Source organism: Olea europaea, unplaced genomic scaffold, assembly GCF_002742605.1.
Source record: "Olea europaea var. sylvestris unplaced genomic scaffold, O_europaea_v1 scaffold3421, whole genome shotgun sequence".
Lineage (NCBI taxonomy): Eukaryota > Viridiplantae > Streptophyta > Magnoliopsida > Lamiales > Oleaceae > Olea > Olea europaea.
Genome location: NW_019253250.1, coordinates 17622 through 38425, shown reverse-complemented (window position 1 = coordinate 38425; position 20804 = coordinate 17622). Strand labels below are relative to the sequence as shown.

The 20804-nt window shown below is 33.5% G+C and overlaps 1 protein-coding gene across 1 annotated transcript in view; it reads right to left on the bottom strand.

Moving 5' to 3' along the window:
• Positions 1 to 14179, bottom strand: part of LOC111386103 (DNA (cytosine-5)-methyltransferase CMT2-like) — a gene marked incomplete at its 3' end in the record, with an annotated part of 29663 nt that extends 15484 nt beyond the window's left edge. Inside the window, exons 1-9 of the mRNA XM_023010534.1 lie at positions 13710 to 14179; positions 12366 to 12400; positions 12173 to 12275; positions 10816 to 10923; positions 10623 to 10742; positions 10415 to 10508; positions 1884 to 2110; positions 1728 to 1793; positions 1409 to 1642 (exon numbers count right to left, since the gene is read on the bottom strand). Of these exons, the coding sequence (XP_022866302.1) occupies positions 1409 to 1642; positions 1728 to 1793; positions 1884 to 2110; positions 10415 to 10508; positions 10623 to 10742; positions 10816 to 10923; positions 12173 to 12275; positions 12366 to 12400; positions 13710 to 14108 (1386 nt within the window). The remainder of the gene's footprint in view (positions 1 to 1408; positions 1643 to 1727; positions 1794 to 1883; positions 2111 to 10414; positions 10509 to 10622; positions 10743 to 10815; positions 10924 to 12172; positions 12276 to 12365; positions 12401 to 13709) is intronic.
• Positions 14180 to 20804: the final 6625 nt, after the last annotated feature.

Sequence of the window (20804 nt, the reverse complement as noted above, 5' to 3'; positions counted from 1 at the left end):
CTTTGTGTTTCAGTTACTCGAGTGTTGAGCTAGAGTTTTGGATTCTCGGAGGAGGATCATACTTAGGTGGTTTTTGGATTCTTAGAAGAGGATCATATTTTTTTGTGTACGCTATTTTGTGGGATTTCTTCCGACTACAGCATCTTGGTCAGCGATATATTGTTGGAATTTTGGCAGTTGTATTGGCATTGGAGCTTTTGTCGGAACATGAATTATGTGTTCGGCTAAGTTCTCCTAACAGATAGAACTTACTATGTGTGTTGGCACACTTCGTGAATTTCTTTTGAAAATTCTTCTTGGGGAGTGAGCTTTCTGGAGTGTTTTTAAGTGACTTTGGAGTTGTTTTTGGTTGTTTCTACACTATTTATTGTTCTTGGTCTCTCGTCATCACTAATTTTCGTAGATGGTTGCTCGGCTTTGGATTTCTTTTTCATGGGCACAAGTACTATCACCGTCGTCAATTCAAGATTGCAAATTGATGCTTTTACCAGCATGAACTTGAGAGGGTGTCAGTGGAATGTAAGGAAAGAATATAAAGCATCAATCTTTATATTTAGTAGATTATCATTAGTAAATATTGTAATGTTAGTTACTATATTTAGTTTTGATTTGGTTACTTATAATGAGAGAATCTCTCCCATCGAGTTTTATTGAGTATATTTGACATTTCTGATGAAAGGAATCATGGAGTTCATGAGCCACGCAATCAACAATGAGTTTTCTGATTTCCATCTTTGCAAGCCGACAGATTCAATTGAGGCAAGCTTCTTCGTATCTCCAATCAGGTATCCTAATTTTCCTTTCCCATCAATCACTAGTTTGACGGATTGGGCCAATTCTCTAAAGTTTTACCCGTTTAATTTTCCCAACGTGAGTTGGGACAACGAATTGTCAATTCCTTCGAAACCTACTATTGGGGCGGCTTCTGTTTCACCATCGTGTGATTCGGTGGTCATTGACCCCTTGCTACTGTCCATGGTTTGTCATTATGCTAGGTTATTGCTCCTGCTTTGATACCATGTGAACAGTGAAACCGTAGGAATATTGCATAAACATTAAAACCTCTGTTATTTCATTGATCAATATTACACACTAATACCTCCTTTAATAGTATACAAATGATATTAAAAAGCGAAAATAATATATCTAAAACTATTTAAGGAATCACCTACAATCAATCTTAATTATAATAATTACTAGTTACTAAAATATACAAAGATACTTAAGGTAGGGAGAATATTTCCATATTCTCGAGCTTTCAGCATGTCTCTAATAATTTACGCTGGAAAAGAATTACAAGTAAATATTATAATCAGCGAATGTTAGAAAAAAGAAGGTAGTTTATAAGCTATCAGAGGTTCTTAACTTGAATATTAAATAACTCAAGATCATAAAATTAAATAATTACCTTGAACTTAAGCCCGCGCTTTCCTGTTTCTGTGGGATCGCCATAACATATGGCTACTAGCTTATCAACTTCATATTCACGGTTTCTTTTACCATCAGCTTTTAGGTTTATGTCTTCATCAACTTCTCTAACTCTTGACTTCAGTTCTCTTACTTCACAGTTCACATATTTTTTATAGAGACGGTCCCATTCCTTCAACAAATCAAGAAAGTCCTCCGCAGATTCATTTCTAATCTGTGTACAAGCAACAAAGACTTAAAAACTAAAAGTTATTTTGAAGAAATTTGGAGAGTCAAAATGAAAGAAAACTAAAACCCACTTGTGTATCTGAATGGTTGAACCTCAAGCTTTCACATGCAGCTTCATCCATGTCAACAGCCCATCTCTTCAAAGTCAAAGTCAGTTGACAAACATTAGCATGCAAGCTGTAGCACAACACATTAAGAAGTGAATAAAGAGAATTGATTAATGTTACCGTCACAAGATTTATGCCAGATGCTTTGGCACCAAAGCATAACCCCGTTGACATTCCTCCACAGCCAGCATACATATCCAGTAGTGCTAGCTCTGATATATGAAGTCCTTTATTGGGCGCTTCATCGGCACTGCACTTGATACCGGTATTATTTGTGGCATCTTTGCGAAAGCTTGTCGTCATCATAGGAGATGGAGATGATAAATCAGTCTTATCTGCATGATGGTCTGCATCAGAGTTGGCTGAGTTACCGTACATGAGTAACACTAAAGGACCCTATAGCAGATTGAGAATTTGAAGTTTGTCTCTCTTTCTTTGAATTGAGAAGTAGAAAGGAGTAGCAATTAATATATATATATATATATATATATATATTCACTCAAATATAAAACAGAAACAGAGAAGTTAATCTATGTTTAAACATTTTCTTATTTCCAAAAAAATAATAATTAATAAATTAAAAGTTGATTCTTAGTCATCACTTTGTAGTTGAACCTTACTCATCAGCCATTGCCAACATTACACCTAGTCAGTCACCACTTTCTATCTGCTTTGCTCATCTTTTCACTGCAACTGTGTGCCTCCAATTTTAGTTCCCACCCCTATCAGCATATCATCATCACCGCCTTTTCTTCTTGTTATAGCATGTTTATAATTCAATTATCCATTAAAAAGAGAAAAAATAAAGGGCGTGAAATATATTTTTAAGGCAAATTGCAAACCACGCCCATATGGAGTAACTCTTTCCCGCGAACTTAATACAAAAGGCTTCAACTGACCTAGCTTCTTACAGCAAAGTAATCACCAAATCACAAGCTAAAATCCTAATGGCAATGGACAGCCCAAAAAGAAAAGAATCACTTATCACAACAGCACACACACTAAAAAAAAACCAGCTCAGAAAGTTACAAGACCCGCAGAATTAATGGTCTACAAGAAAATAATGCCCAATCAAATAAAGAGGCCCAAATAATAGATCCACCCAACTAAGCAGGCCTCAAAGACAGCAGCTATTCAGACAAGGCCCACTCAATTAATAGATCCACACAAGGCCCAGACTCAACAAACGCGTAGCAATGCCTAACCCATAGAGACACCGGCTATTCAGATGTCGGATGTGTAACCTATAGAGACATCCGACTCTTCTCAAAAATCCGACCACCTACCAAAAGCAGCCATTGTCCACAACGAATCGATACTTGCCACAAACACCGTTGATTCCAATAGGTAAGCCAAAAAGATCACGCTGCAACCACACGACCACCAATCGTCATGCCTAACATAGATGATGTTGACCAAAGAAGGGTCAACCTAGAATCCCAAAGAAGAGTACCAAAAATAATAAGAACATTCCAAAAAAATTTGAATATTGAAGGTTAGCGACGGAGCCAAAGACAACAAAGGTAACCTAAGACTCAGCTATTTCAGAGGTAAGCTCTGATATCATGACAATCTTTTTGGCTGAATAATCTTCCCTTAAGGGATTTCTTCATTGTATAGGAAAGAATATTACATAATACAATCTAAATTTGGTAAAGACAATCAATCTATTTATGGTAAATACAATTTTATAAACTAAAGGAGGATTGTAATATAGATGCCTTGCCATAATCTTCGACGATCTTTGTAATCATTGTCAATCTCATTGATAGATGCGTCGAGACCTGCATCATCGATTAGGATCATGAAAGGTGAAATGAATATGAAAATCATCAGCTCATCCAAAGACCAGTGAAGGAGGGAAATTTAGCTAGTTTTTTGAACTTTTGGTTCGCCAATAACAACTCCTCGAGAATCCAAATCTAAGATATGTGAATTTTTTCATCCAAGTTAAAACTCTATCCATTTGTTATTTCACTAATACCAAATTTGACTTGGGCATCACACTCTACATACGATAGCCGCATCACCCCTCATTGCAACAGCCGAGCATTCTAACGTATGTTCTTAGTGTGCAAATAGATACAAGTGAATAATGACTTGGCTTGCATTTGTTGACAGCATAATCTAGCTGGATTTTGACTCCAGCATTCTTAAAGCAAATTGACCATTGTAGCAATAATGTAAGAGAGAGCACCATGAAATTCTAAGGAAAAATTGTACATTCCACTGGAAAAAGATATCATCTTGTTCTCAAGTTAGGAGAAGAAGGATAATGTGCAAATTTCCAAAAAAGGGTAAAGTTTTTGTGCATGGCAATCAACTGACTTCAAAACAACCATTTTGCAATTTTTATTTTTATTCTTATGACATAAATTATGAGAAAAAAATTTTATGGGCATGTTTGTACATATTACAATGGTCAAAATTTCAACAAATTTTCCCTTTTAACCCTATCCAAAAAAAACCACTGACAACCGACAATGCACGTTTAACAACTGACAATTCAAGTTTAAAATATTTGGCCGAAGAACAAATTGAGATTAACTAATTATTTAGGGCATGTTTGGGTACACTTAGACTAGCTTATAAGCAGCGGCGTCCACTACTTTTTGTGGCTCAAATGGGTTTCACGAATGTCTTTGTGAATGCTATTTTACATACTTCTCTAAAAATTAGCTCTTAAGTATGACAATCAAGTGATTATGAGAACACAAAGAAACCAAATTATAAAAAATAAAAATAAATAGTGCAATATGGATAAATTGTGAAAAGAAAGTGGTTATTTATGCAGCCAACTTTTTCTAACAAGTCCACAATTTGAAGAAAAAGATCATCCAAAAAGATAAGATTAAAATGATATATACGTGGCCTCTCAACAGGATGAGCTTTTAGGTCAAATATTTCAATGTGGTACCAAAGCATGAAAAGGTCATGGGCTCAATTCACAACACCGCCCATTTAATGAAACATGTCAAGCTTTCATCGTAATCCCAACTTGAAGGAACATGTTGAAAATAAGATTAAAATGACGTACATATGGGCATGACCCTTTCTAACAGCTTGAATTTTACATCAAGCAGTTCAACAAGCCACATAACATGAGATAGCAGCTTGCAAAACTCAACAAAGCCTTGTCTCTTATTGAAAATTGAAGAATTGAATCTGACACACATTTATTCCGATACAAAGAGGTCATTATATATAAGAGAGCTGAGTGATTTTGCCCTTATTTCTAGCAATTCAGCTAATTCTTAGGCTGTAATTAGCAGAGAAAATCAAGATACATAATTCCTATTTTTACTCAATCAACTAATTAAGGAAAAAACAAAATACAAAAAGATTGAATCTAGGAAAACGGTAGCTGTACAACAGCTATATTACTAGTGGATTTTCAACACTCCCCCTCAATCTGTGCAGTAGATGTTAATCATACCCAGCTTGGTGTTTAAATCCTCAAAGTTGGACTTAGGCAAGGCTTTAGTCAGAATGTCAGCTATTTGGTATTTTGTTGGCGTGTATTGCAGCAGAATTATCCCATCTTCTATCTTTTCTTTGATGAAATAGCGATCTATCTCAACATGCTTAGTCCTGTCGTGATGAACAGGGTTCTTAGCTATGCTTATTGTAGCTTGATTGTCACAGTACATGTGTAATGGTTCTTCATCTTGAATTCTGAGTTCCTTCAGTAATCTTTTAAGCCACATTCCCTAGCAAATTCCATGTGCCATAGCTCTGAACTCAGCTTTTGCACTGCTCCTTGAAACCATAGTTTGTTTCTTACTTCTCCAAGTGACCAAATTTCACCATACGAAGCTGCAAGACCCTGACGTGGATCTTCGATCAGTAATTGAGCCTGCCCAGTCTGCGTCAATGAAGATTTCTAAGCTCCTCTTTGCGTTCTTCTTGAAGTACAGACCTTTGCCTGGAGTCATCTTGAGATACCTAAGAATTCAATAGACTGCTGCCATATGCTCTTCCATAGGATTGTTCATGAATTGGCTCACAACGCTAACTGAGAAACCAATGTCAGGTCTAGTGTGTGAGAGATAGTTAAGCTTTCCGATGAGTCGTTGATATCTCCCTTTGTCGACTGGTGTCATGTTCTTCCCATTTCCTAGTTTTATATTCAAATCCATGGGCGTATCTGCGGACTTGCATCCGAGCATTCCTGTCTCTTTTAGGAGATCCAGAACGTACTTTCGCTGAGAGACTGATATGCCATCTTTTGTTCGAGATACTTCCATCCCCAGAAAATATCTGAGTTTCCCTAGGTCTTTGATCTCAAACTCTTTCGCAAGAAAGTTCTTTAGTCTATCCATTTCTTCAAAGAAATCTCCCGTGAGAACGATGTTATCTACATAGACAATGAGAATGGATGATTTTCCTTGAGTTGATCGTTTGATAAACAGGGTATGATCTGATTGACATTGCAAATAGCCAAATTTCTTCATTGCCCTAGAGAAACGATCAAACCAGGCGCGAGGAGATTGTTTTAACCCGTATAATGACTTCCTGAGCCTGCAGACTTCATTATCTATAGCTTGATTTTCTAGCCCAGAAGGAATCTCCATGTACACTTCTTCTTCAAGGTCTCCATTAAAGAAGGCATTCTTGACATCAAGTTGAAATAATGGCCAATCTAAATTGGCTGCAAGGGATAGGAGCACTCTCATAGTGTTGAGTTTAGCAACTGGGGCAAACGTCTCCTGATAATCAATATCATAGGACTGTGTGAATCCATTTGCTACTAGTCGGGCTTTGAATCTTTCTACACTTCCATCAACTTTATGTTTTACAGTGAATATCCATTTGTTGCCCACTGGTTGTTTTCCTTGTGGTAAGTCTACTATCTCCCATGTATTGTTCTTCTCTAAGGCTCGAACTTCTTCCATAATGGCAGCCTTCCAGTGTGGTATCTCCAGGGCTTCATGAATGTTGTTGGGAACCTGTATCTTGACAAGACTGGAGACAAAAACACTATATTCTGGAGATAATCTTCTGTAAGATAAGTAGGTATAAATAGGATGATTTGTGCAAGATCTCACTCCTTTTCTTAAGGCAATAGGCCGACTATCAGGTGACTCATGAGGAGAAGAGTCTGAATGAGAGTTATCTTGTGATGTTTCAGATGAACTTGGAGTTAGTTCAGACTCATGGAGTTACTCAGGAAGTGCTCGTTGTGCCGTCTCCTTTTGGTGCCAATTTCCCTCAGAGTAAACACGAAGCTCAATATTTTTTGGCAAAAGGGTCAAGACGATTTTGAGGTAGAGTTTTGACATGAGATTCAGGAGACTCGATGACAAGATTTGGAGATTCATCGACAATGGAAGGAACTTAAGATGGACTTTCGACAGGAGAAGGTTGTTGTTGGTTTTCAATGATATTCCAACCCCCTGAACATTGGTTTTGGTGTAATAGGGTTGTTCCTCAAAGAAAGTAACATCTATTGAGTTATAGAATCTTCTTGTGATAGGAGAGTAACATTTGTACCATTTTTGACTTGGTGAGTACCCAAGGAAAATGCATTTGATTGCTTTGGAATCAAGTTTGCTCCTGTTATGAGGATATACATGAACAAAGGCTGAACATCCAAATATTTTTGGAGGAATGGTGGAGATTATGCGACTTTCTGGATATGTTTTAAGAAGAACTTGACTTGGAGTTTGGAATTTTAGGACACGAGATGGCATTCTATTGATAAGATAGGCTACCGTAAGGACAGCTTCTCCCCAGAAGTGTTTTGGGACATGAGTAGTGAACATCAACGACCTAGCAACTTCAAAGAGGTGCCTATTCTTTCTTTCAGCAATCCCATTTTGTTCATGGATATCAACACAAGAACTCTGGTGAATTATGCCCTGGCTATTCAAATAATCACTCAAAACAGATTTAAAATACTATTTTGCATTATCTGTTTTGAAAACTTGGATTTATGTTTTGAATTGATTTTGGATCATGGCATTGAAATTTTTGAAAATTGGCCCTACTTCAGATTTTTCTTTCATGAAAAATATCCAAGTAATTCTTGTGTAATCATCAACAAAAGATACAAACCATCGTGCCCCAATGATATTTTTGATATTAGATGGTCCCCAGATATCACTATGAATCATTGAGAAATGATGTATTACTTTACATGGACGACAAGGATAAGAATTACGAATATGTTTTGAAAATAGACACACTTCACGCTGAAGATTCATTTCTCATTTATTTCTGAATAATGAAGGAAACAGTTTTTCAAGATAAAAGAAATTAGAATGTCCTAGTCGATAGTGTAATAACATAATCTCACTATCTTTATTTGCGGAATAACAACTTTTGTGAAACTGACTCAAACAAACTGCCTTGTGAGTTTGTTCCTCCAAAGGATGGTCGTCCTTGAGGAGATAAAGTCCCAAGTACACCTCAGCACTGCCAATCATCTTCCCCGAATCCGAGTCCTGAAATGCACAAAAATTTTGGAAAAATTGAGCAACACAATTCTTATCCCGGGTGAGTTTACTGATTGACAGTAGATTACAATTAAGGTTTGGTACAAGTAAGACAAAATGAAGTGACAGTCTCAGAAATTGTAACCGAACCATAACCTTCTACTTTTGAAATAGACTCATCTGTAATCTTGACTGAGTGATTTTCTTTGCAAGGTTTAAACTCAGTAAGTAGAGTTTTATCTCCCGTCATGTGATCTGATGCTCCCGAGTCAATAATCTAAATATTGTTTCTTTCTCTGTAAACATTTAAGGCTTTTGAGAAATTACCTTTCTGAGCCAGGGATCCCGCAGCAACAGTGGAAGAGCCAATGGATTGGCTAATCATCTTCTGTAGAAGTTCAAGTTGCTCTTTGTTAAAGAGAACTGGTTCAGAAGTGCCATTTTCATTAGTTGAGGATGTGGCATTGCCGCGACTTTCATGAGATAAACGTGAAGGCTTCCAGTCGGCTAGTTTCCCATGGAACTTCCAACATGCTTCTCTGGTATGCCCTGGTTTTCGACAATGATCACACCAGGGCCTTCCCTTTTTTATCCTGCTATCTGAGTTACTTGGTTGAGGGCCGCGTATGGCTATGGCTATTCCTTCTGTGGTGGGCTGATTGTTTGGAGTTCCCAACATCACCTTTTTTCGGCTTTCTTCCCTTCTTACCTCCGAGAAAGCTCCTCTTAGACTTGGTAGAGGCTTTGTGCCCAAAATCCTTCCACGTACCTCATCCAAATATTTGTTAAGTCCCATTAGAAACTTGAACACCCGTTTTTTCTCAATGATCCGCCTATACTGAATTCCATCATTTGGACTTTCCCAAATGTGCTCTTCAAACATATCTAACTGCTGCCAATAACGAGTTAGATTAGTATTGGGTAACAGAAGATTCGCCTTGTCGAAAATCATGAAGGATCGTCTCCACACCAAACAATTCGGCAGTATTTTCATTACTAGAGTAAGTTTTTTTTGCAGCATCCCAAATCTCCTTGGCAGTACCATATAGAAGGAAATTTTCGCCTATATCATTGATCATGGAATTGATCAACCAGGACATAACCATGCTGTCCTCGGCTTTCCATCGTCTATATTTGGGGTCTTTCTCTCCTGGTGAGGCTGAGAGACCTGTGAGATGATCATCCTTGCCTTTTCCTCGGACAAATATGAGAACGGATTGAGACCACTGCAAGAAATTGTGCCGATTCAGCTTGTGACTTGTGATTGGAATAACATCGCTGCTATCTCCACTGTTTCCAGTCACTGGAATTTCTTGACTGCAGTTGGAGCTTTCTCGTTCGATTATCATACCATATTTCGTCATGGAGAATGATCACGAGATGACAGTGATGAAAGAAGAAAAAAAGATGAATAGAGCGAGGAAAAAATTGAGAGAATAGGCTGGAGAGGGATGATCAGTTCAGAGAATATGGCTCTGATACCATGAAAATTTCTGAATTGAAGAATTGAATCTGCCACACATTTATTCTGATACAAAGAGGTCATTATATACAAGAGGGCTGAGTGATTTCTGCCCTTATTTCTAGAATTAGCAGAGAAAATCAAGGTACATAATTCCTGATTTTACTTAATCAACTAATTAAGGAAAAAATAAAATACGGAAAGATTGAATCTAGGAAAACAGTAGCTGTACAACAACTATATTACTAGTGGATTTTCAACACTTATTTATCAAGCCATAGACACCACTTCCTCAAATACTTCAAAGCACCAGCTTTCTCATATACCAAAATCTTTCTCAATTGCGTGCTTTCCCTGAAGCTATTTATTGTACATCTTCCTATATTTTCAATATAGTAAATTCCAGCTTTGGTCGTCCGCCTCCTCTATCACCTACCAACTAGTTCGACAATATACTACAATAATTGACTTTAAAACAAGATAGTGGAGAAACATGATAGCCAAAGAGAACGATATATAGAAATAATGCTATGAGAGTTCTCATACAGGAAATTTACTATTGGAAAATGATGGGAAGCAACACTATTGTAAGGTGCGGTAAATGCCTCTTGAAAAAACAATTAACTAAAAGTGAACAAAATAATCGTACAACTAAAATCACCCATGCAAATATAATGAGCTAAATTTACAAATATCACAAAAGAAAATGCTCCATACCATGCTATAGTTTTCTGCCATAAATTTCAACCTACCTGTTACAATTGTACTGAATGTTGAGTAATCCACCGAGTATTTCATATCAAAATAAAAATCACAGTCTGAAAGAGGTTTTCCTTTCAAACTTACCTATGCAAGAATGAATATCAAGACTAAATTAGTACAACTGAAAAATGAATATAAACAAATAATATTGAAATAAATATCAAATGTAAAATACAAACATGCAAACTTGAAACATACATTTGGTACTCTTTGAACAACTTCAACTTTTGAAACTATACAATCTAATAAATTGTCGTTCATCAGAGTAGAATAAAATAGCCGTTTCTTGTCATGAGATTTCCCTTCATCCTTCATAACCTAATAAGTACATCAAATTAGTAAAAATAGAAAATTTAAAAACAAAAATATCAATATTTTAAGTTATCATTACCGTGTCTTCAGCTCTAAAGAACCATTGAACCCTACAATAGTCTTCACCATCTTTTGTCTCAAAAAATTCTAGTATCCTGCCAACATAATTAGGACCCCGTTTTGGACCCTAACATCAAGTATATAAAAATATGGGATAAGAGTTGAAAAAAGTAAGTAAAGGCTCCAATAACAATTACTCAAGTTTGCCCTTCCATCACTATGACAATAGGCTAACCTAATAATCCAATTCAATTTCCCAACTTGAGGAACTTTTGTCTTGCTCTTGAATTCACACACATTTTCTGCTTTAAACTAGTGAAAGACTACAAAGTTTAGAATGACTAGTAAACAGTCAAGCACCTAGAGCATTGGACAATTGTATTTCACATTTTTCTTGGTGAAATTCTGCAACAGCACCAAGTGGATGTAACCTCGCATTTGGAGCAACTACCACACTAAATTATGTGTTTTTCTTGCTTTCATTCTATTACATTTTATTACTTGCTTTCAATAATACAGATTAACCGTTAAGTTCGTAATATAGAGTGCAAGGGGTGAAAAAAACATGATTCATGACAAAGGGGCCGGAATAACTAAAGCCACCAACACATTACTACACTCTCTTTAGGGTCGACAAAACGCGAATAACCACATTAATCCGAAATGAGTCATTTTCAGTCGAGCACCATTTTCTGATCTACTACCTTTAATGATGTAGAAATTCCCATTTAAAGAGATAAAATGGGTCAATTAGCTGGTCAGGATATTCTGTTTAATGACAAACAAATAATCTATGGCTACCACTACCAGACATGAATGCAACTGATGAATCTTGCATGAAGAAAAGACCAGCCCATATCTAAAAGAACTCATTTTATCCTTTCATGCACAAGATAATTATGTATCGTGTTAATTTCATGTAGTTTATCATAACAAATATTGACATTGCTGATGCCAAACTACATTACCACACCCAATTACCAATTGGCAAATAACTGTCACTAATGTTCTTGATATTAATTACATGCGTTAGAAAGATGTTATTCACCACTACAACCTACAAAATTTGATCTCACAGAGCTTTTTTACCTCTATTCCTGTCAATGACTCCATGGCGTTGAAATTTCGAAGATTATAATCTCATCTTTTACTTTGCTCATTAAAAACAACTTATACATCCATGTCAAACAACTAAAACGTGGGTTTTCTTTTAAATAAATGTCTCAATTATTAAGTGATGGTACAATAACCTAAATACGTTGCATGAAGTTAACATGATAGCATAAGTGCAACATTTGCGACAGAAATAACTAGCAATCACAAGTGAGTTATCTTCAGCACATATACGTGCTAAAATATTTCGGGCAAGTACTTACCTTTATGTATGCACAATCACCAAGACTAAAAACTACACTTGCTACTATCGCTTGTGAATAATGGCACTTTATATTCAAAATAAGCTGATCTTCGTCGTCATCCCTACAAGATGCACAGGTCATTCGATGATGAAAAGACAAGCACATTAAAAGGTACTCAATATCATTGTGTGAAGCATTAAATGATACTAACTCGCATTTTGAGGCATGTCCATTATTTTTTGGACCCTGCAACATTCATTCAAAAAGTTACAAAAGCCAAGTCATATATTGTGACAAAATACATTTAATTGAAAAACAGAAAAAAGGAGGGCATTCACATAACAAACTATAATGCAGGACAAGATGGAGGACATAATCATTATGCAACAGAAAAATAACCCAAATATCAATGTCAAGAGATCTTAATAAAAGCAAAACAATTTTTTTTGCTTCTAAGTTGTTTATATGAAAGTTGGAAAAAATTATATCTATTTCCACAACTTTTTCACAGAATCTATATTCATTAAAAACGTTTTATGTGCCACTGAAACACAGTCAGTAATGTGGTAATGACGTTTGCAAATTAAGAGTGTGTTTGATTGACATGAAAAATACCACCTAAAAAAGAAAATATTTTCCATCTTTTGTGGAAAATAAAAACCACCTCCACCCAAGAAAAATATTTTCCTTAAAAACAAGGAAAATTAGGCATATTTTCAAAAGTTGAAAAATGTTTTCCATGGAAAAAAATAGCAATCAAACACTCCAAATAGGAATTTGGATGAAAATTTGATATTTTCCATGAAAAATAAATGTAATCAAACACACCCTAAATGAAAGTAACAAAAACTAATACATGAGTGTCATGAAAGAGATTTCACTGTATTCCATATTGAACAATTTTTAATCTTATGTTGAAAATCAAAAGTTCAACAGTTGTTCATATTTCAGGAGATGTGACTTGTCCAAAAGATGTGAAAGGAATCTTATTTCCACAAGCCAATTAGCCAAATGAATTTCAGAGGCTGAAAATTTTCAACTAAAGTTGCGGCCCTGAAAGGCTGAAACTCGCCATGGTCCTCATGAAAGGAGAAAAGTATGCAATTATGTTGTCCATGTGTAGTGTTTCAATTTGCTAAGAGAATAGATATGTCAAGCTTTAGTGCTTGTTCCAGTTCTTCCTTAACCCCTGCATCAGTGCAACAAGCTTGTTATCTTCCGCTCCTGATTAAATTCTAGAATATATCTTCTCGTACTAAATTCCCCTAGTAGCAGAGAGCTGATGTAACTCCATCAACTTAGGTAGGATTTTCTGCGCCTCATTAAATTTAAGCCAGAGTTTGTTTTTGGCTTGTTTATTTTTCTTATAAATTTCTTGCCAGGTGTTTGGTGAGTGAAAAATTAAATCTTTGGTCCTGCCAACTATGCTAGACCTCCTATATCAATCCGCATTTGAGTAGCACGTTAAATCATGAGAATCCCAACTTTTTTACTTGCCTCCGGAAAATTGCAATAAGACACATTAACAAAGCAAACAAAGCACATGCATTGTAACCTTATTTTCATCATAACGCCAAGGCCATTGGAGCCTAGCCTCATCCGCAGGAACCGGGTCACCAATAAAGAATGAAACTTTTTTCCCAGTCTTTTGCTTCTTCAGTGGTGGTGATTTCTCCAGTTCCCCTGAATTCCTCGATTTGCCACTGCTTTCTCCTCCGCCGTTCTCAATTAATCTCGTTGACCGTCTCCGATAATTCTGATGCAAGCTTCTCACCATTTCGATTTTCTGCTTCACTAAAGTGGACTCCGTAAATATCTCCAGTTTGGGAGAAACCTCCATTTCGCCACTGGCTCCGTCGCCATTCTCTAACTGGGCTGGAGTACTCGGGTCCAGCTGTGGAGGAGGCGGGAATAATGCCGGATTCGCCGATTGATGGTGTGCCCCCTCCGCCATTGTTGAAATCTAACAGAAAGTAAATAAAAGATTGAATCACAGTACGGACTGTGTAGACTTAAAAGCAAAAGAAATATAAATTGAGGGTAACTTGGTAAATGGACTGAAATATATTTAGATGGAAAGTTTTGGGCGGGATCTTGAAATATTTGAATTCTGTTGTTGAAACCAATGCAAAGGAATCAAAGGATTATTGTCTGGCATCCCATTTGGCAATTTAGCCCTTGTTTCAACCTAGTGAAAGAATGTATTTTTAAGGGTAATGAACACAAATCGTCCCTACCTTTTTAAATTTTTGGCGGATTAAATCCTCATATTTACATTTTTTTGCGTAAAATTCCTTCTATCAACTCCCCGTTAAAATGCTCTGTTAAATCAAAGGGTAATTAGTAAAAAATATCCCTACCTTTCAATATTATTGTGTAAAACGTCCTTACTTTTTATTTTTTGACATAATTAGTACAAAAGGTCTCTACCTTTCAATGTTATTGTGCAAAACGTCCCTACCTTTCATTTTTCAGCATTTTCACCCCTACCTTTCACCTTTCATTACGCAATAGGTACTTTTCATCCATTTTTTCAATAAAATGATGATTTTACCCTCCTATTCAAATAAAACAAAAAGAAAAGATGAAATACCAATTGCAACCATAGTCCTTAAATTTTTAAAAAATTACAAAGAAATCATAAATTCTCAACCACCACCACTTTCACAACCTATCAAACTACCAACTATAAATCCACATAGCACCACCTTTCGGCCACCATGCCCACCGGACTCCACCACCATAAATGTGGTTGTTTCGGACAAATTGGTGACCAATACTATGGAGGAGAATATTGGGGAGAGTGAGGCGAGGCTGGTGGTGGTGGAGTCAGATAGGTGTTGTGGCCGAAAGGTGGTGTTATTTGGATCTATAGGTGATAGTTTGGTGGGATTGTAAAAGTGGCGGTAGTGGAGAATTTAAGATTTATCTGTAATGTTTTGAAAGATTTAGGACTATGATTGCAATTAATTATTTATTTTTCTTTTCTTTTCTTTTTGTTTTATTTTAATAGGAAGGTAAAATCGTAGTGAAAAAATGGATGAAAATGACCTTTTGCGCAATGAAAAATAAAAGGTAGAGGTGAAAAAACGCTAAAAAATGAAAGGTATAGACGTTTTGCATAATAACATTGAAAGGTATGGACCTTTTGTGCTAATTATGCCAAAAAAATAAAAAGTAGGGACGTTTTGCACAATAATATTGAGAGGTAGGGACCTTTTATGCTACTTACCATTTGATTTAACGGAATATTTTAACGGGGAGTTGACAGAAGGACGTTTTGCGCAAAAAAAGGTAAATGTGAGGGTGTTATCCACCAAAAAACGAAAGGTAAGGACGTTTTCCACAAAAAATCGAAAGGTAAGGACGTTTTATGCTAATTACCCTATTTTTAAATAGTCATTGATAGAGAATGTATGGTTAAAAATAAATGAAAAGTTTTAAATTTACATGTAATATTATTTTATTGAAAAATATATGAGTTTTAAAAAAATGAATTTTTGGAACAACGGGGCTCAAACAAGGATCTAGTCCTTGTTTGAATAATTTAAATCAATCAATAACTAATTTTAACCACATAATTTATAAAAGTCTACAATTTTTCAACCATACATTCTAACAATTTTATCAAAATCTACTAGAATTCTAATTTTAATCCATGCCAGCCTCAATTTTATAGAAAGAATGAGTTTTTAAACATAAACTTTTGAAGAATATTCGGTTAAAAAGTAGAGAAAAATTTTAGGTTTACGTGAAAAAAATTTATTGGGATAGTGTGTGGCTGAAAATGAGTATGAAAAAAATCATATGTATAGACTTTTTCCTTACTAAACTTTTACGGGTGATTCGTTGGTAACACATGATTAGACCTTTTTTGCAACTTCCAATGAAATGTCACCAAGTGTTACATGAAAAAATCAATAAGTGTAGCATTGTTCGAGAAAAATGAGTTTGGAAAGAATGGTTGTCACGCAAGGGCTTATTGTTTGAACCTCATTCTCGAAAAAAATATTTTTAATTACACATTTTTCAATAAAGTAATTTTGCACATAAATTCAAAGAGTTTTTCTACTTTTTAAAAATACATTTTTCTAAAAAATTATTACTAAAGCTATGTTTGAATCTTATTAAATTATATTTCATTTTTCTCTCTCTTATTTTCAACTTTCAAAAAAATAATAATACACGTAGATCAAAAAAATTCCTTCTTTTTTAAGCACTTATTTTTTTAAAAAAAAACACTATTCTATTTATTTTCGTTTCAAAAAAATGGGGCCTAACAGGGGCAAAATATATTTTCCCCAAAAAAAGTAGCCTAAAGTATGTCATTTTAGCATGGTTAATTTTATGGGTAATTGACACATAATATTTATTTAGAGGGTGTTTAGGAGATATTTTTCTCCCAAAAAATTAATTTTTTGACCGTTATTTCTCTATTTCAATCGTAATTTTTGACTTCTTCTCTCACTGGTGGTCCCCACTTTTCTTCTAACTATCAAAAAAATCAATTCTCAAAATCTCTACCGAACAGGGCCCTAGTTTATTTTCATTATACGTATGCGTAAATCACTCTCGTCATCTCATTTCGTTCATTTGCTTGGTCAAATGACCGCATATGTTTGTTCAAGGATAATTAGATCAAAACACTAATTAAAGAGTGTTTGTTTGAGATTAAAATTACATTTTTTAGTAAATTGTGATAGAAGTTTTTAAAATGTGTGGTTGAAAAATTGTGAGACCCATAAAAGATGTGGTTAATATTGTTTGTTTGACTTTGATTTAAATTAAAATCAGATTTTAATCCAAACCAAACAGGCTATTAGCTTTAGAAGTTTTTAGGGAATATACATTTAAGAATAATAATTTTTTTTTAAAAATGTGTAGCAGAAAAGGAAGGAAAAATTTTGAATTCACCTATAACATTATTTTATTATAAAATGTATGGTTGAAAGAGAAAAACAAAAAAATGCATTGAAACTAAAATAGAGCCCAAACAGGGGCGAAATGATATTCGTTTGGCCCCATTAAATTAGAATTCATTTTTCTCTAATTTTTTTTTATCAGTCACACGTTCTCCAATAAGTTAATATTATACGTAAATCTAAAAACTTTTGCTTCCTTTTTAACCCACATTTTTCACAAAATTACTATTCCTTTTATTATAATTTAAAATAATGGAGCCCAAACAATGGCGTAATTTTTCAAACAAGGCTTATATATTATTAACATACAATTTCAATAGTTGGAATCAACTTTTAGCACATGTTTGATGATCATTATTTAGTCAAAATAATATTTTGAATAATGATTTTTAGGATAATGTGTAATTAAAATGTAGGAAAAATTTTGAATTTATGTACAAAATATTTTTATTGTATAAGTGTGTAGTTAAAAATATTTTTAGGATATTTTTATTGTCAAATAGGAATTTCGTTGCATTGCTTCGTAATGATCACAAATGTGAGGCTCCCACATAATTTCCTTCAAATTGAGCTAGAATTTTATCTCGATGCATTTCTCAATATTATTAGCGTTAAGCTATTTGTACATTAAAAGTGGACATTACTTTTTTTACATCATTTAAGTTAACATGATTTGATTGAGGAAAAATGTCCAATAGCGTTTTGTCACATGGCATAGTGTAGAAAGTGATGTACATGTAGCATAGTTGATATTATTATGTTAACCTAATGGTTGACTTTTGGTTTTGATTATTACAAACAAATTGTGTTCAATTCTAACTAATTGAATTTAAGTGTTGTTAATGATTTTGTGGAATTAATGACGAATGAAAACATGAGAATCGAGATCAAGATTCATACACATAGACGAACAACCTTGGCGCCAAACGATCAATGCATAAGGAAAGTTTGGAGATCGACGGACGAAGAGATTGAAATCGAGCTTTCACGTCAAAATCATATGGAAGAAGAAATTGAAGACATTAGATATAGATGCGTTCTAGTAATCAAATATAAAGTTAAAACACTTTAATATTTCGCATCGATTATAGTTCAAACAATTTTTATGCACAAAACTTTTCATGACAAATAATACTTGCATATAAATTATTTTCAAAAAGAAGTTTTGCCCGTTTGAGTGTTATAAATATCTCTTCACTTCCTCATTTATAACAACAATTTCTTGTGTATTTAAGAGAGTTATTTATTGATCTTTTCTACCTTGTTTTCAACTTTCATAAAATCAAATGATTTACTTCTTGAAAAACTTTTTGTAATCAAACTTTGCAAAATCACATATCTTATTAAAGTTTTTCATATAACACTTGAGCTATATTCTTTGTGATCTATTGAAGTGTTGTACCTATTTCTCTCTTGATTCTAAATTAAGTTCATATCATTAATTAAGAAAGAAGTCGTTGATTGTAACTTCAATTTTCTTTTAAATTTTTTATTGTGGGTCAGTTGAGGTCTCGGAAAGCTCAACGGTGTAAAAGAATCGGTGCTCCTTGTTCGTAAGTTACCGAAAGCATTGTAAGAAGGTTTGATTGTACCATAAGTCAATCATTATAGAGAAAAATGCATTACTCGTGATAGAGAGCTTGGTAACAAAGGACGTAGATCATTGCATTAGATCGAACCTCCATATCATATCATTTGACTTCTCTTCCCTTTTACTTATCTTTGCTTTTATTTATTACTTGTGGTTTCATCTTGTCTTTACTCTCTTTCACGTTTATAAATATTTGATAAATTGCTACATTTAAATAAGTAATTGTTGTATATTTAGAATTAACTTTCGAAAAAGTTGCAATAACCAATTCACTCCCTCTTAGTTAGCTAGTCTTTGACTTTCATATTATTTATTGAAAGTGCAAAAAATTAAGTTTTTATATCAAAAAATGGACAAAAATAAAAATTGAAAAGAAAATTCAAACTCTAAACCTCTTAATGTTGATTTTATTCCCAATAAAGTTAAGATAGGCTTATAGTTTAGTTTAAAAATATTGGAAATGAATAATAAAAAATTAAATTTATTGTAAATATAATAGTATTTATGAATGATTTTTATACCCCTGCAGCCATTTTATTTATGATCGTTATTTCCCTTATAACACTTCTTCCTTATAAATATGGGTTTTGATTCTAAATAAAACACACAATTCTATTGGTTTATCTCTTTTTCTCTTTATAATACGTTATCAACACGATTATCTCAAAATCAAAATAAATCAGTTAAAAAGTAATAATTTTTATAAGTATAATCATTTGTCACGTGTACCAAAATCAATTTGATGATATGTGAATTCTTTTGATTTACTTATGCATTATAAGGATATTGCTTCTTCTTTTTCTTATTCTCTACTTTTTCGTTTGTATGCATATTAATTCTAATTCACATTTGTATGCGTAATCTGTACACATACTAATTAATAGTTTATTAAATAATTTCATGTTTTACCATTAATTTGTGCATTTTGATTCATACACAATTAATTCTGCCACATATTATTCACTTATTAAATTTGCCTTTTGATTCTATCACATATTAGTTCCACCTTTAATTTTTGTGCATTTGGAATTCATGTGAATGTTTGTTTCTTTTGTATTGGTAAAAGATTTAGTCAATTTTATTCACTTCTATGTATGAAGATTCATTTTCTTAAATCATGTTTGGTAGTTAATTTTTATATATAAATTCATATCCAATCCGTTTGATAATTAATTATTATATCATATAATTTTTGTATGTTAAATAATATTATAAACCTGATTAAATATTTTAAATTTTTTTATAAACTTTAAACTAATAATTCATCATATTGCTACTCTTGAGGTAGTACGATATTTTAATTAATATTCCAGAAGAATATTATTTACTCCATAAAAGCATCGATTATAATTTTTAATATTCCAAAAAAATATTGACATATTGCTCTTAAAAAAAGTAATATTAAAATTCCCAAAATAGTAACTTGCTCTCAAAATAGTATATTATAATTCCCATTAATAGTCTAGTTAGATTTTAATTGTACTCGAAGAGCATAATGATATAAATCCAATATAAATTATGTATTTACTCCTTAGGAGTAAATCCTTACACAATTTATTACTGAAAATAATAATATGTTATTACTTCTGAAAAGTACGATACTATTGTTATTCTGGAACGAATATGATTCAGAAATTTAAATATTTCAGAAGAATATTATAAAATTATTTGAATCAATTGATACAAATTAATTACTCTAAAAGAATATTGTGTTGCTTTGAAAGAAGCATGATTTTATATTTATTATTATTCTTGAAGAATATTATGTGGTTGTTTTTTTAGAATCACAATTTAGATATTTCAATGTAAATATTGTATTGATCTCGAAGAATTATAATTTTAACTAAATTACTTCTAAAGAACCATTATTCCAATACCAATATTCCTATAGCATATTGTTTTGAGATTTTAGAAGGGTTAATATTATGTTTTATGAAGGGATAAACTTACAATTGCTAATAATTTGTCCCCCGCTAAATAAAAGAGAAACATACAAAGTTCTTAACAGTGCTTTCTTAATTGGTACACTATACTATTCTTTAATAATCATTTTAATAAATATTGCTTTGAACCAAAAGTTTAATAACTCCTATATTTTACTGCTTGACATGTCCAATTAGACTATGTTTGGATAAAT